We start from the raw sequence: 15,012 nt of genomic DNA on the forward strand, positions 1-15,012 counted from the left end.
ATGTAAGCGTGGAGTCATTTCCACAGCGGACATGATTTGTTCTTCACGTGCAGTCCAGCTTCTCAAAAGAGCTTTGATCCACTTGAGTCAAACCAAAAGAGAAACAGCAAGGGGCCAGGTGAGTCATGTCCATTCGGTGGTATGCAGGTGCAAGCAAGGCACGGTGAGTGAAAAGGTGAAAAAGTAATTAATTTAATTAATTGTCCATTTAAAACCAGTTCTAAGTAACTGGATTTTGCATTAAAAGCAGCCTTTCAATATAAGTTTCTACTTACACTCACCAAAAAAAGTTTTCAATTCTCTAAAAAGCTATTTTTCTCCTTCTTGAGATGATTATCATAATTCAATCCATAGAGCAGGAACGGGGTGGGAATATATTAACATTTCAATCCAGCTCAAAATAACTTAATGCAATTATTTTCTTTCCTCTCCCTGCCAGGGGTGCCACCTCCATGCAACCTATGTGTAAATAAAAAAAGTTTTCTCTTCTGCCGTAAACTGTATCACACTGTAATTGGAAGTCTAATTAATCTTCTGAGGAGATGGGCAGTGAGCAAATTCTTGCTTTGCCAAGTGCTCCAAGGGGACCGCCGGGCTTTCAGAGGCGTTGACTCTGCCTTGCCAGGGCACTCTGAGAAACAGCACTGTCTTCTTACAGGACATGAAACACCATAGAGGGCTGTTCCACTTACACACTGACAATTGGTTTAAGTAGAAACTTTTAACACAGTGATGGTTTAACACATGTCACCAAGGAAAGCTTACAAGTGAGAACAGTTTCAAGAAAACATGTTTGTGGAGCTTGTTGTTGGTAAACTCCTATTCCTGCTGTGACCCGAATCACAGATGGATACATGCAGAGGGTAACCCCGCCAAGTAGGTTTTGAGCTTTAGAAATCGTTTGACATCTAAGGGTACAAAAAAAATGACCCATAGGTGAGAAATTTGTTGGCACTAGTTAACCGATTTTTTTATTTTTTTCCCGTAAGAAAACTTCTGCAGAAAAAGATTCTCTGCCCTTCTAGACAGGTTCATGAATTCGTAAGAAATCTCCTTCACTAAGATGTGGTCCCATGACAAGCTCGATACCCCAACCGTCTCATGCAGTGTTGTAAGAACAGCTAATTGGCAGGTTCCCAACTCAAGAAGCGAAACTATCTTCCCACCCACAACCTTTCCTACGTGTTCTGAAAAATTTTTAAAGACAAAAGAGAAGGGAAGAAACTCAGAAACATCACAACCCAAAGAGACCCAGTTTAATATATAAAATACCTCCAACAAATCATGCAGCTGTTCCTCCCAAGCCAGCTCTTCAGGGTATAGATCCAACAGCAGCAAGGTTTGTGCCATCGGCTTTATTTCTATAATTTCTCCTTTAAGAAAGACGGCTATTCTTTCTCTAAAGGAATGTATGACCAGTATATTGTACAACAGTCATAAATGATCAAGTAGGACCCTAAACACTGATCATGAATACTGTTTTATTAGCAAAAAGGAAAATTATAGATAGTGAAAGACAGCAAGAGCCTGACATTAGTTGACTCTTGTGAAATTCAAACTATAAGAGTTCTTTGTGCTTGCTGCCACATATTTCAGGAAATGGCCACAACCTGGAAAGTCAATAAAAGATAAACTAAAAATCTGGAATGGAAAATTGGAGAAACTCGAAAGGCACCAACCAGAGATACAGAATTATAAAGAAACTTCAGTACATTGATAACTCCAGATCCAAATTATAAAAGCCAAGGAAACTGTAAATTGCATAAAACTTTTATTATGTATTAGCAGTGTATTCTTCTACACTTTAAAATAGAACAAAATATCTTTTTTGAAGGTAAACTATTCATAACAAAATACATGTCAAATGATTTTTATTATTGGAGTAGAATCGCTTTGCTATATATTCTATATTATACACATATACTTCGTGGTTTGTCTATGTATGTACATGTGTATAAATAATTTTAAGACATACCCATGTAGATACATATGACTAATATACACACATAATTATGGAAAATTTACAGTAGTCAAATTTACAATCATTTCATAGCTGCGCATGAATCAGTGTTCATAGAACTGAATCTGTCAATACGGTTCCCTTTCTCCCACTTCTCAAATGTTATCTGAATTACTTTTCACTGATAATTTAAAAAAAAATACTATCCTCTTCCTATACAATTAACCAATCATTTATTACAATAACATAATAAAATATTTTACTATTTCAGCTTTAAAAAGGTACAGTTGAATTCCACCTAATTTTTGATTCCTAAAACATACAATTCATTTTTTTCATCAGCTTAGTGCAATTATTTGGTACTGCAGTTTTTGAAGGTTAAGTTAATGAGCCTGAGTCAAAATTCTTTCAAATGCCTTTTTTAAAATATAAAATATAAACAAGATGTTTTGCTGAAGCCATGTACGACAGTCTCAAGGTACCCCTTCTAATAAATACACTATAAATAATTCAATGGTTGAGAGTAAAGCACTACATATGAATCCATTTGACTGTCTCTGAGAAGTCCATTCTTAAGCAGCGTGGAAGACAATTAGGGTCTAAGACTCCCCAGCTCCCCATGGGAAAGAAGCTTATAGGCTTTTGGAGCCTAAATATAAGGTTACACTTGCATGAAAGGGCTGTGAGGTACCTATGAGCCCCTTCATTTTCATGTTAGGTTTCAGACATGCTAGCTTGCGTGTCGTTAGTTATCTATTTTAAACTTCTTTCCTTTAATACATAGAACTACTTAGCAGCATCTTTTTTCAGATTTTGTCCTCTTCCTTGATTGAAAACTGGTGCCAGACCACGTGTGAATACAGGCAAAAACCTCGTACCAAAATCTGAATATTCTAAATGGGTTAAGAATTTCTTCTGAGAGGAGGAAAGAAAGAAAAGCATTTGGACTCTTGAGTCATTTCATAGAGAAACATTGTGCTTTCACAGAGAAAAAAAATATTCAGTAACTTCTGATCTGCAGCTGGATGTTAAATTTTGTGAAAGCCCCCAAAGATGCAAAACCAAATGGCTCAGCAACAAAAACAAAGGGAAAGGACATGGCCTAAAGAAGCTACCTCAGAAGACTACACTCTCCTCGGCCATAAACTTGGATAAACTTGGTAAGTTACACTGACTTCCCAAAAGAATGAACGGATCTGCCATCTTCAGAGTGGGAACATGAAAAGCACGTTCTAAAAACAGTCTCCCTTACTTTTCCTTAATAAAGAGGAATTACTTATTCATTGTACATAAAACCATATTTAACAGATTCAAAATACAAATTTTGGTAGCAAACAGCAAGAAAATCTAAGTCAAAATAGAGTCTCATTTTTACATAATTTTATATATTTATAAATGTATCAAAATAGCCTTTTAAAGTTCACAATACATACATACTGTAACACTGTACACGTAAATGTAGTAACAAATGTATTACCGAAATACATTAAAAATAACCTTTCCAAACTCAACATGAAAACGGTCTTAAAAAGAGTTGACATCTCCATAAACATTGTTTCAGTGCATTTATAGTAGTCATTAAGCAGGGCTTTCTGGTTTCAAGTCTCCTGAAGGTCTTATCTTAGTGCTCGCTTTAAGTTAAGGTAAGGAGGCAGAGAGTCTTCCGACACGCAGCTGTTTTCTTTCTCTCTACTTTGCTCGTCCAGACGAAGAAACTGTGTCCAAGAGTGGAACAGCTTTCACCGGAGTGGCAAAGGCCTTAGTAGGGAACATATTCAGACTGAAGGGACTGTGCAGGGGAGAGACATAAACTGAGGTTAAATTCCACCACGCACAAAATTCCTCCTACGCCATTCAGCTTCTTCCTTCAACGCAAGGCAGTTTGGGTCTACTTACATAAAAGATAAATGAAATAAACTAAGAAAAACTGCAAAAAGATGAGGAAAACAAAGCATTTGCTAAGAATGAGATATTCAATGAGGTAAAGTGATTACAAGAACACTTTGTATTTTAAAAGGCTCACTACTTTAATACTAGTGATCAAAAATTATTATTTGGAAATTGGTAGGTAGCACTAAACTTGCTTCTAAGCTTTTGTGCAATACTATTGAGCTTTACTACAAAACGTTAAATGATATTTGTAATGGAGTTAAAGATTATTAGAGTATACTTTAAGAATATATATACTTTTTAATTTAATTCAATACATATCAAATGAATGCTAATGCTTCTACTGCAGTAGAATTAGCCACCATTTAAACAGATTCCTTAAGAATGTCTGATTTTTTAAAATACCATACAAATCCTCTCCATTTAGAGGGACACAAAACACTTTTCACTTTGAAATCTGATCTTCAGACCCAAAAAGCTTTTGTGCAGAAAAGCCTTGCAGTCATAACATAATAAACAGTGAGCAACTTTCAAGAAAAATAAACAATGCAAGTTCCTCCCACATCGTATTAGATAATGACACATCAAAGGAGCATGCTTGGGACATGTAATCAGACTGCCTTGATAACAGACGTGAACCAGAAGATAAAGAGAGATCGAGAAAACCTGCCCAACAGTTATTTTTGAGCACCAAAGAACAGTTAGAAAGAAGAAACATAAATCAGTCTAAACATTAACAATTTTCTCTGCACAATTCTTCTACTCAAATACCTTAGAAAAACAAGGTTACTCGATTTGCTCCCAAATACCCTTTTTTCCTCTTCCAATAATTATTTTTCAAATTGATCTGCAGCATTTTATGAATAGGTCATCAATCCTGAGATTGGTCCATTTTGTTGATAGTTTAGCTATCAGTAAAAAAGAATCTGTGCATTTCGCAAATAATTTACAGAAGGATTCAAACTATCTCTGATCAGCTTCAAAATCCCAGTGCATTTTACACCCTATCAACAGCCATTTACTACATAAGTATCTATCAACACCGCAAATCAAAAATTATGGTCCCTGCCCTCAAACAGCAAATGACTGTACTTCACACAGATATAAAATGAAAAGACAAAGGTGTCAACATTAAATAATAATATACATGGAGTAAGAGTAACATTGTGCATAAGCAAAGGATTAGGCTAGGCGTGGGAAGAGAGGGTTGTTGGGGGAGGCATGTTCTCAAGTTTCAGGGTAGAGGTTAAACATCAAGAGCAGCTGGGAAGAAAGAAAAAGGCTAAGTTGACTTTCTCACTACAGATGTATGGAGTTTATGCCAAGGCTTCACAACAAGAGAAGTGATCAAGACTTAGGAAACCATAATGCAAACATACCTGAATGTACAGAGAGAATAAAATAAGTTAGATTTTGAGAAAGTCCAGTGAAAGTGGTCCAATGCCTTGAAGCCTTTAACTCATGGGACATCGGCTGCCATCCTAGCAATCACAACTTAAAAGTGGACCATCATTTTTCTAGGTGCTTTTTCCCAGTTTGTTCTGAAATCTGGCCAGCAGGCAGAGAAGGCCGAGCAGGAGGTCCCGCCAGTGGCAAGAAGGCCATACATGCATTTTATAAATTGGCCAATACTTTCTTGGGAATATTTAACTTTTGCTTTTGTTCTAATTAGAAAAAGTTATTCAAAGTCTATCACTAAGAGAAATGATAAAGCTCCTCTGATTGCTTGTAAATTTTGAACAAAGTTGTTTTTGCAAGCACTTCTAAAGTTCCATCAATTCTCCACAAACAGAAAGCAAACGAACAGATACTGGACAAGTGACCTATGTTAAACCAACTTTCTTCCAGGGAAAACTATTTTATATGTATATCAACATATAGGGGGTAGATATGTGTGTATGTATATTTATTTGTTTTATGGAATCATGACACCCACTGAACTGGAAAAACAGAAATAGTCTAGAATACTAAGGATTTCAATCATTCATGTGAAGTATCTATTTATTAGTCTCTGGCAGAAGCCTTTCCTACCCACAGCAGAGGTCAGAAACTCTGGCTGGTGTTTAATCCACCCTTCAGAGTCAGATGACCACAATCTCCATGGCTTCCTTTGCCACCCACCCAGTTTGCTCTCTTCTGCTGCCTTACTGGCTCTGCAAGGCTCTGTAAACAAATGAAGACATAATTTGGCCAAAGAATGAATCTTCTGTCATGCTAGTTAACTCATTCAACACAATTACTGAACATCAATAGCATATATTAAGCACAAGCGGGATAAAAATAGATACCAAAGTTCACAAAACCAAATGTGTTGTGTGATTTCTTTATATGGTGTAAAAAAAGTTAAAGGAAATGAAAGATAAGTGGAAAGGGCTTAGCGACTTATTCTGACATCAGTATTCTGTAACAAATTAACTTCCCTTTACTGTCAATCTAAAACTAAAATCTTAAAGGAAGTGGATTTGCAGAAGAGAGAGAATTGTTGAAGTCTACCGGACCTATTCACTCTTTAAAAAACTGTAACTAATATTTCAAGGTCTTCTCACTGGGCAAGCAATAGTGGCAGCCACATTTAGATTTCAAGCACCACAGCCTTATATGATAGAGTTGTTTTAAGGGTATCTGGTTCATTTATTGTCCAAATGAACATCTATCCTAAAGTTACTGATATCCCAGAAAACACAATAACCAGCTATTAGAACTTCTAATTTTCAGAGTAAAATGCAAATGTATTTTGCACTCCATAAACAATATCATTAGTGACACTTATTATTCAAAAAATATTAATTGAGGTATAACTATGTGAGATTCTTGATAAATTAGGCATATAACTTAACAAATCAATTATTCTGTTGAAAGAGACCTATTGTGTACTTTCTACACACCAGGCACATTTCTGAACATTTTATATGTATTAACTCATTAAAGGCTTTCAACAATTCATTTTACAAATGGGGAATTTGAGGCACAAAGCAATAAAGTAACTTGCTCAAGATCATGTAATTAGGAAGGAATTTGAACTCCAGCAGTCTGGCTGTAAAGCCCAAACTCAGCTACCAAAATATAATGCCACAAGACACCTCTATCATTTGTCCTGTGATCACCACACATTCAGTTGAATATCTTCATCACCTGACACAGACAAATAATGAGCAGGGTATGACCCTGAGTGAGCAACAAAATATTAAAATACAAAAAGGAATGTAATATTTATTACTGTAAAGAAGATATACATCTTTTAAATGATTTTCAATAGGACTGAATTCAGAAGAATTTTTAGGAATACTCTATAAGAGAATTTTCTTTATAAGAACATGCATGTTTAAATATTCTGATTAGAGTTCCCCGGTAACCTAGTGGATTAAGGACCTGGCATTGTCACTGCTGTGGCTTGGGTTAGAGCTGTGGCATAGGTTTGATCCCTGGCCCAGGAACTTCCACATGCCACAGGCATGGCTGAAAAAAAAATTCTGATTAAAGTTTTAAATCTGCTTGGCCAATCTTTTTAAATCATTACCATAAGAATTGACACCTAAGGTATCTGAAACACAAAGGAGAAATAAAAACCCTTAGCAATGACAATCATAGGTTTATTAAGGAAGTGAATTGCAAGGTATAAATATTATTTAACAAAGTAATTTATAAACGAGAGATTTTTTTTTTCTTTTTTGCCCCCCCCGCCATGGCATATGGAGTTCCTGGACCAGGGATCAGATCCAAGTCATAGCTGTGACCTAAGCCACAGCTGCAGCAATGCTGGATCCTTATAACTCACTGTGCCGAGCCAGGGACTGAACCTGCATCCCAGCGCTCCCAAGATGCTGCTGATCCCGTTGTACCACAGCAGAAAGTCCTAGCCGAGAGATTTTAATTTCTCAGATAGAATATTCAAGTTCATGTGGTCGTTAAGTTTAACAGAGTTATGGTGAGTTAAGACCAGATCAAGTTTATCATGATTATATGGTATTTTTATAGTGTGAATACCACAAACTTGTAATATGGTAATATTAAGCCTGCAAAAGATGGATAAAATTACCTTATACTTGCAGCCCCTCAAATTTTTATGTCAAAATATAAGCTCCCATCAAGAATCCTCGCTCTGAAAGCAGTTGGATTTGACATAAAACAAAGTGTTAGGTAAGGAGATCAAGACAATTTGTTCTGTTCTGGAAATTTGCTACTAATCTGTTTTGGCAGCTGTGGGTAGTGACTTTAAAATTTTAGCTATTCTGGGGGTGTTTCTTTTTTAAACAGCCCAGTTACCTAATCAGGGGTAGAAAAAAATGTCTAATAATTATAAACACTATATGAATAGTTAATAAATAAAACTATAAATTGACTAGCAAAAAACAGTAAATTGTAAAGAATAATAAAAGTTAAGGTCTCTGCCAGCAAATGAAAGAAATAATGTCTCAATGTTCAAACGACTTGGACCAAAGGACCCTATGATCTGGACCATTAGTTTCCTAGCAGGTCAAAATCCTGACTCAAAATCACCATGTGCTTTTGCCACACTGACTTTTTCCTTCCTGGATGTCCCCATTTTTCTAAGACCCTTAGAAAAGAAAAAAAAAAAAAATAGTCTACTAGTTCTAACTACCGAGGCAAAAAGCACCTTAAAAAGTGATGTGTTGCATACTGCTGTACACCTGAAACCAACACAATGCTGTAAATCAACTATACTTCGACTTTTTAAAAAGGGATTTGTTTTCATGGCATCCCTGATAATTAAAAGAGAAAAACATATATTTGGAAATATGGTATCTTATCTATAACTCCATTGTTTTAAGTTTTAATGAACAAATGAGGAAAAAATAAACACTGGGGGAAAATGTTTGTCTATAACTGCCTCTATATTCCTGAGTCTTTCATGGCTTTGCAATGGAGTTTCCAGGTGTGTGGCTTGTAAGTTAACCAAACAGAAAATGTAAGTATTGATACATATTTCCACAAACGCGGTTTCACGATACTACTGAAAGTGCTTGCCTCTGCTAACATGATAACACTTCTGCAATGGCACTAGCAGAAGCATAACTGGATGAAGTTTTATTGGCATCAAATTAACACAAAGAGGCTAAGGTTTGTGAAAAAATCAGTTTTGAAAGAGGTGTGAACATTTGTCTGTAGTGTTTTCTAAGCATTTCAGGGACTCCAATTCTGGCTAACTAAAATGCTATATAAACTGTTCTTTCGCCTTCCTACATAACTTTTATTTATTTATTTATTTTTATTTTTTTTGTCTTTTTGCCTTTTCTAGGGGCGCTCCCGCGGCATATGGAGCTTCCCAGGCTAGGGGTCCAATCGGAGCTGTAGCTGCCAGCCTACGCCAGAGCCACAGCAACGCGGGATCCTTAACCCACTGAGCAAGGCCAGGGATCGAACCCGCAACCTCATGGTTCCTAGTCAGATTCGTTAACCACTGCGCCACGACGGGAACTCCCCTACATAACTTTTAATATATTCTTTTTTCTGGGGGAACTTAATACATGCTCTTCAACAATCACAAAGAGCTCAAGTGTTAGATGACAGATTGCTGACACCCAACTTGACTCAGGCAACCATTACGTGAATGTTTGCAGTTCATCTGAACACCCAAATTATACTGATGCAAGCTCGGTTAAAATGTATTTTCTCTTATTTTAGTAAAGCCACATTTCTAGAAAAAAATAAACTCTTCAATTACTGTATATTAAAGCTAAAGCTGAAAAGTGCTGCCTGCGTTTGCAATGATAATGGGCTCCTAATAAGCCCTTTGCTGAACATTCACGAATCTAGTTGATAATAAAGACTTATCAGGCGTCTTCTATATGTTGGGACCTGAGAAAACAAAGATGCCTCTGAGAAACTTAAAAGCCTACAGAGGAGAGAGAAGGAATCACATACGGCTGACTCTAATTTGAGAGCAAACAGCAGCAGGGGCAGGACACAAAGTCCCAGCAGAGACAGGAAGGAAAAGGCATTCTACCTGGATGGGTCACAAATGCCTCATCAAAAAGATAACTAGTGAGCTAGACCAGGAAACATAAAACCAAGCAGAGACAGGAGGGAAGCAGAGTGAACCACAAGTGCTGGGGCTCAGGCAGAACGCCAGCAGGATGCAGGGTGGAGCTGTAGGGGACACAGGCAGGGAGGCACATGGTCTGGTGGGACAGGACCTGAGCGGCAAGCCAACCATTATGAGTCCAGACCGGATCCTGTGCACAAAGTGCGGACACTGAAAGACTCTGAACATGGGAATGATTTAATCAGCTGTGGCTTAGAACTGGAGCGCTAGAGCAGTATAAAGTTTCAAGACAAGAGCCACCTCCCTTGCCCAAGTTTGGCTGTTCCGGAGACATGATGACAGGTGACAGAACTGCCGGAAGAAACTAGGCAAGGGCATTCTGTGCCTCTTTGCAGGGGAGAAGATGGGCAAATGGAGGATAAGAGACTGAAGGTATACGAGAGAAAGGATATGGATGGAGCCACTCCCAGGAATAGTCTGGAAATAATAGTACAGGTAGGTGGAGTTACCATTGGAAAACAGTAGCGTTTCTCTAAAAAAAAAAAAAAAAAAGAATAAAAGGATGTGTCAGATGCAGACAAATTTTGAGGTAGAGAAGGGGAGAGTTAAATTATTCCTAAAAAAATTCTCAGTAGAACTCAGGGCCTGATTAACTGGCCCTGGTTGGAGGAGTTGTGGTCATGAAGAATGTGAAAAGGTTGTGTAATAGCCAATGTGGGGAAGAGAAAGGGAGCCAGAATGGGGTAAGCAGACTAAGTATGAGCCCTGAAGGGGCAGCGTGAATTAGGAATTCACTTGAACTGGAGTCAGTGGGCTGAGTCATGGAATTTTTCTCCAACAGACCTTAGGAGAGCCACTAGGAACAGACAAGAGATGGTTGAACTCATCTAATTTTGGACACTAGTGATAAAGCGACTGCAGAAAAAAGGTCAAGTGACGCAGAGAATATTGGAAAGAGGAAATAGAAATGACTATGTGGGCTATGGAAGGAAGGAAACTGAGAGCAGTGGGGAAACAGGCAGGGGTCCCAAAGAGGTCATGGAAAAGGCTTAGGTTAGGGGATAAGTGTCTCAGAGAAGCTTTACAGAATTGAAGATATCAGAAGCACAATAAGAAGGTCTATGCAATGGATCTCCAAGGGAACAAAAATAAAGATCACTGGAGTTAAGGACGTTTAAAATGCAGTAGCTATGAAACTTTGGGCAAGTCGCTGGCCTCTCTGGGTTTTGATATCCTCCTCTGTAAAATGATGTGGGTTAAATAAGTAAGACGAAGGATAGATATTGCACCTAATACAGTGTGTGGCGCATAATAAGTGCAGCATAATAAATCACTGATGGTGATAATGCTCCTGATTAGAAAATATGACAGTTCATTGATAGCTCAAAGGTAAAGCCAAAGTCCTCAAGAAACCATACCTCAATATGATAGTACGAGGAAGCAGAGTCTTTGGGAGGGAATCAGTCATGAGAGTGGAGACTTCATGAATGGGATTAATTTTCTTTTCAAAGGGACCCAGAGAGAGCTCTTTCACCCTCGTACAGCCATGTGAGAGTACAACGAGAGGATGGCAGTGTGTAACCCAGAAGACAGCCTTCACCTGAACCCAATCTTGCTGGCAACTAATCTCTAACTTCCAGCCTCCAGAGTTGTGAGAAAGGAATTTGTTGTTTATAAGCTATTAGATTAGGGTATTTTGTTATAGAAGCTGTGCTCATTAAGACACTACTTTCTTTTTAATTTTTTTAAGGTTTTTTTTTTTATTATAGCTGGTTTACAGTGTCCTGTCAATTTTCTACTGCACAGCGTGTTGACCCCATTACACATACACGTATAGATTCATCAGAAGTGATCAGACATAGTTCCCAGTGAGACATTACTTTTTTATATCCTTCCTTTCCATTATAAAAACTTCTAATCAGAGACTAAACCTGAGGATGATGAAGCCAACACACGCAATGATCTCATTAATATCACAGGAGGCCGAAGGACTCATAATCGTTTGACCAAGAGAGGGAAACATCTGCTTCTATGGATATAACAGTTCTCTCCCAAAACATAGCAGCCATGTGAGTTTAGACATTCAACATCAAGCAGAGCCTTGAGACATTTACCAAAGACTTCTTCCATTAGGGCAAATCCAGTGACATTACAACAATGTGCATGGGGTTGGTTTGCACACGCATGCACACCCGCATGTGTGCGTCTGTGTGTAAAATGCGGTTGCAATAAAAACATGCCTTTCTGGGTTAAATGTCCACACACACATACACATATACACAGTACATTTCAACTTTTTTTAAGAAATAAATGACCTACTCAATATTAGAAAAGATGACCGTACGGAATAAATAACCAATAGTCAAATAAGGAAGCAGTGTCCAACACTAGACGCCATAAAGATAAAAATAAGATGCCATGGCTTCTAACCTCAAGTTTACCAACCAATTCAGCGAGGTCCAAGGCCTACGCCCACTAGACAGATGACACTCAGTACAAAACAGAAATGAGGAAGACCAGTACAGACGGGATGATTTCAGAAGAAGTCATGATTGCTATAGTCGGGTGAAGTTAAGGAAGCCTTCACGGAGGAGGAGGTAGGATTTAGGGCAACTTCTGATGGGAAGGAGTCTGAGAAGCAAAGGTGAACCGGATGGGGAGCACAGCATGTAAGCAAAGGATGGAGGCCTTTGGATCAGGGCATAGCCAAACACTTGAGAAGCTCCATATGGAAGAAGCAGGAGGCTCCTGCCAAGGAGGGAAGAGAAATGAGTTTGAAATGAGGGCTGGGAGAAGACTCCAAAAGGCCCTGAAGGTTAGCCACAGAGATTGAATCTAGTTCATGTCAAGACGGAGCTGAAAGTTACATTCCAAACGACCCCTTCCGTGTATAAATCAAACATTTTTAAAATGTGAGGAAGGTAAGACAAAACAGGACACGAAAGTAAGATCGACACTTTTATGACCCAGAAACAAATTAAGACAGTGGCAGGCCGCTGGCTAGAGAGTTGCAAGCTGCTAGAGGTGGGCAGGTGTCCTGTTCCTGGGGGATACACAGGCCAAAAGCTTCCAGGCCTGAAACCAGGGCTGGGGTTAGCCTCTCCATCTGTGAAAGGGGCCAAGCAAAGCCGCAACCACTGCCTGGGGCCAAGGTTTGTGTGGAGCTGCATCCCTGCCTGAGAAGCCAGCCTGCCAAGCTCAGTGAAGGAGGAGAGCTGGGTCATTAAGATCTATTTCTAGACAGGAAGTCCTAGGGGGTCAAGTGGAGCCAAGAAGCAAGCCAGTAGATGAGGAGACGAAAACTCAGAGGGAGGGGAGAGAAACCAAAAACTCCCATCCAGCACAAAGCTACAAATGGAAATTCCAAAACACACAAGGAACATGAACACCAAGAGAACTGAGGAACCCTGCAACCAAGAGATGGATTCTCACAGGCTGAAATAACAGGTGAAAAAACAAAGCAATCTGAAAACAATGTATCATCTGAGATTCTCAGGATGAGAAAATGAATACCCATGAAAAGAATAACAATTTATGAAACACAATATGCAGGTCCAAATGAAAATAGACAGCTGTCATAAAGAATGAATTATAAATGCTGGAAATGAAAGACATGGCTATTGAAATCAAAAGGCCCATGGCAGAATGGACACAGTTAAAAGAGAATTAGTGAATTGGAAAATAATAGGAAGAACTCAATCAGAACACAGCCAGAGAAACAGGAATCTTAAAATAGAAGGCAAGAATACTGAGGGCAGACTGAAAGGCTTCTACATAAGTCTAGGGGGATTGCAAAAGGAAAGAGCAGGGAGGGGAAAAGCAGAAAAACAATATCTGGAGAGAAATTTCTGATTATCTGAGATAGCGAGTGAAAAAAACCATCAGCCCTGTGATTAAGAGCACACATTGAGCCAACAAGGATGAACTATAATGAATCGACATCTAGATATATTATGGTAAAACTTCAAGGAAAAAGAAGAAATCTTATAATAATTAGTTTTACTCTTCAATTGAGAAGCTTTTTGAGCAAAGCTGCAGAAAGCTGGGATAGCCACTTTCAAGAAGCCCCTCTCAGAGGCCAGAACTTTGCCAGCATGGTGGATTCTTCAGGTTGGGACTGCATAGCTAAAGCAATTGCGGAGGGGGGGGGGGACATTTTTTTTTTTTTAATGTTAGTTTCCTAACATTAGGAAACTGGAATTTTAAGCATATTCTGGCACCAGTGCAAATAAAGATCAAAGGGACCAGAAAAAGATCAATTAAGCTGGAAGATGCCCTCATGGAGCTTTCAATCTAGTGGAAGTCAATGGCTTATATGCATCTTTGTCTTACCTTCCTTCACTAAAACAATACTGAGCTCAGGATAGACACTCATATAAATAGTAGAGAAATTTTTAATTGGACAGCCTTTATACATATACAAAAGGCAATTACTGTCTTTTGCTCCTGGCCAAAAATAAATAAATAAATAAAGCAAGATTAAAACAAGATTCTTTTCTATTGACTTAGCAGTATTGTTGATATTACTTAAGAAAAAAAAAGTCAAAAAATTAAGTTGATTAACCAATTAATAACTCCTATATATTTGAGATTGAAGCAAGTTCTGTGTTTGAAAAAGTCCTTTCAAACAGAGTCAAAACCAGCTGTCAGGAGTTCCCGTCATGGCTCAGTGGTTAATGACTCTGACTTGGAACCATGAGGTTGTGGGTTTGATCCCTGGCTTTGCTCTGTGGGTTAAAGATCCAGCTTGCCCTGAGCTGTGGTGTAGTCGCAGATGTGGCTCGGATCCCACATTGCTGTGGCTCTGGCGTAGGCTGGCGGCTACAGCTCCGATTAGACCCCTAGCCTGGGAACCTCCATATGCCTCCAGTGTGGCCCCAGAAAAGACAAAAAAAGACAAAAACAAAAAACAACAACAACAAAAAAAACCAGCTGTCAGGCTTTACATAGCAAATTAATATAAACCACTATTTAACACACTGGAAACTTAAACTATACTTAGCTCTAGCTGCAAACACTGTGTGTGCCTAAATAGCTTATGTGGAAATTTAAAGACACCATCTGAACCAGGCTGACCTTGGAACAATTTGATGCTTTGTCAGTTAACATCCCCCCGCCCCCTGGGAAGGGAACAGAAGAATAGCAATGCTGAATGAAT

The 15,012-nt window shown here is 38.5% G+C and overlaps 1 protein-coding gene across 13 annotated transcripts in view; it reads right to left on the bottom strand.

Annotated features, from left to right (window-relative positions):
• Positions 1 to 1,754: 1,754 nt before the first annotated feature.
• CDC14A (cell division cycle 14A) overlaps positions 1,755 to 15,012 on the bottom strand; it is a 169,172-nt gene continuing 155,914 nt past the window's right edge. For all 13 annotated transcript variants that reach the window (XM_047785178.1, XM_047785179.1, XM_047785186.1 and 10 more), the window contains one exon: positions 1,755 to 3,749. Coding sequence is in view for 2 of the 13 variants with exons in the window: in XM_047785182.1 (XP_047641138.1) it covers positions 3,720 to 3,749 (30 nt within the window). In the remaining 11 variants the exon portion in view is untranslated. The remainder of the gene's footprint in view (positions 3,750 to 15,012) is intronic.

Source organism: Phacochoerus africanus, chromosome 6 (genome assembly GCF_016906955.1).
Source record: "Phacochoerus africanus isolate WHEZ1 chromosome 6, ROS_Pafr_v1, whole genome shotgun sequence".
Lineage (NCBI taxonomy): Eukaryota > Metazoa > Chordata > Mammalia > Artiodactyla > Suidae > Phacochoerus > Phacochoerus africanus.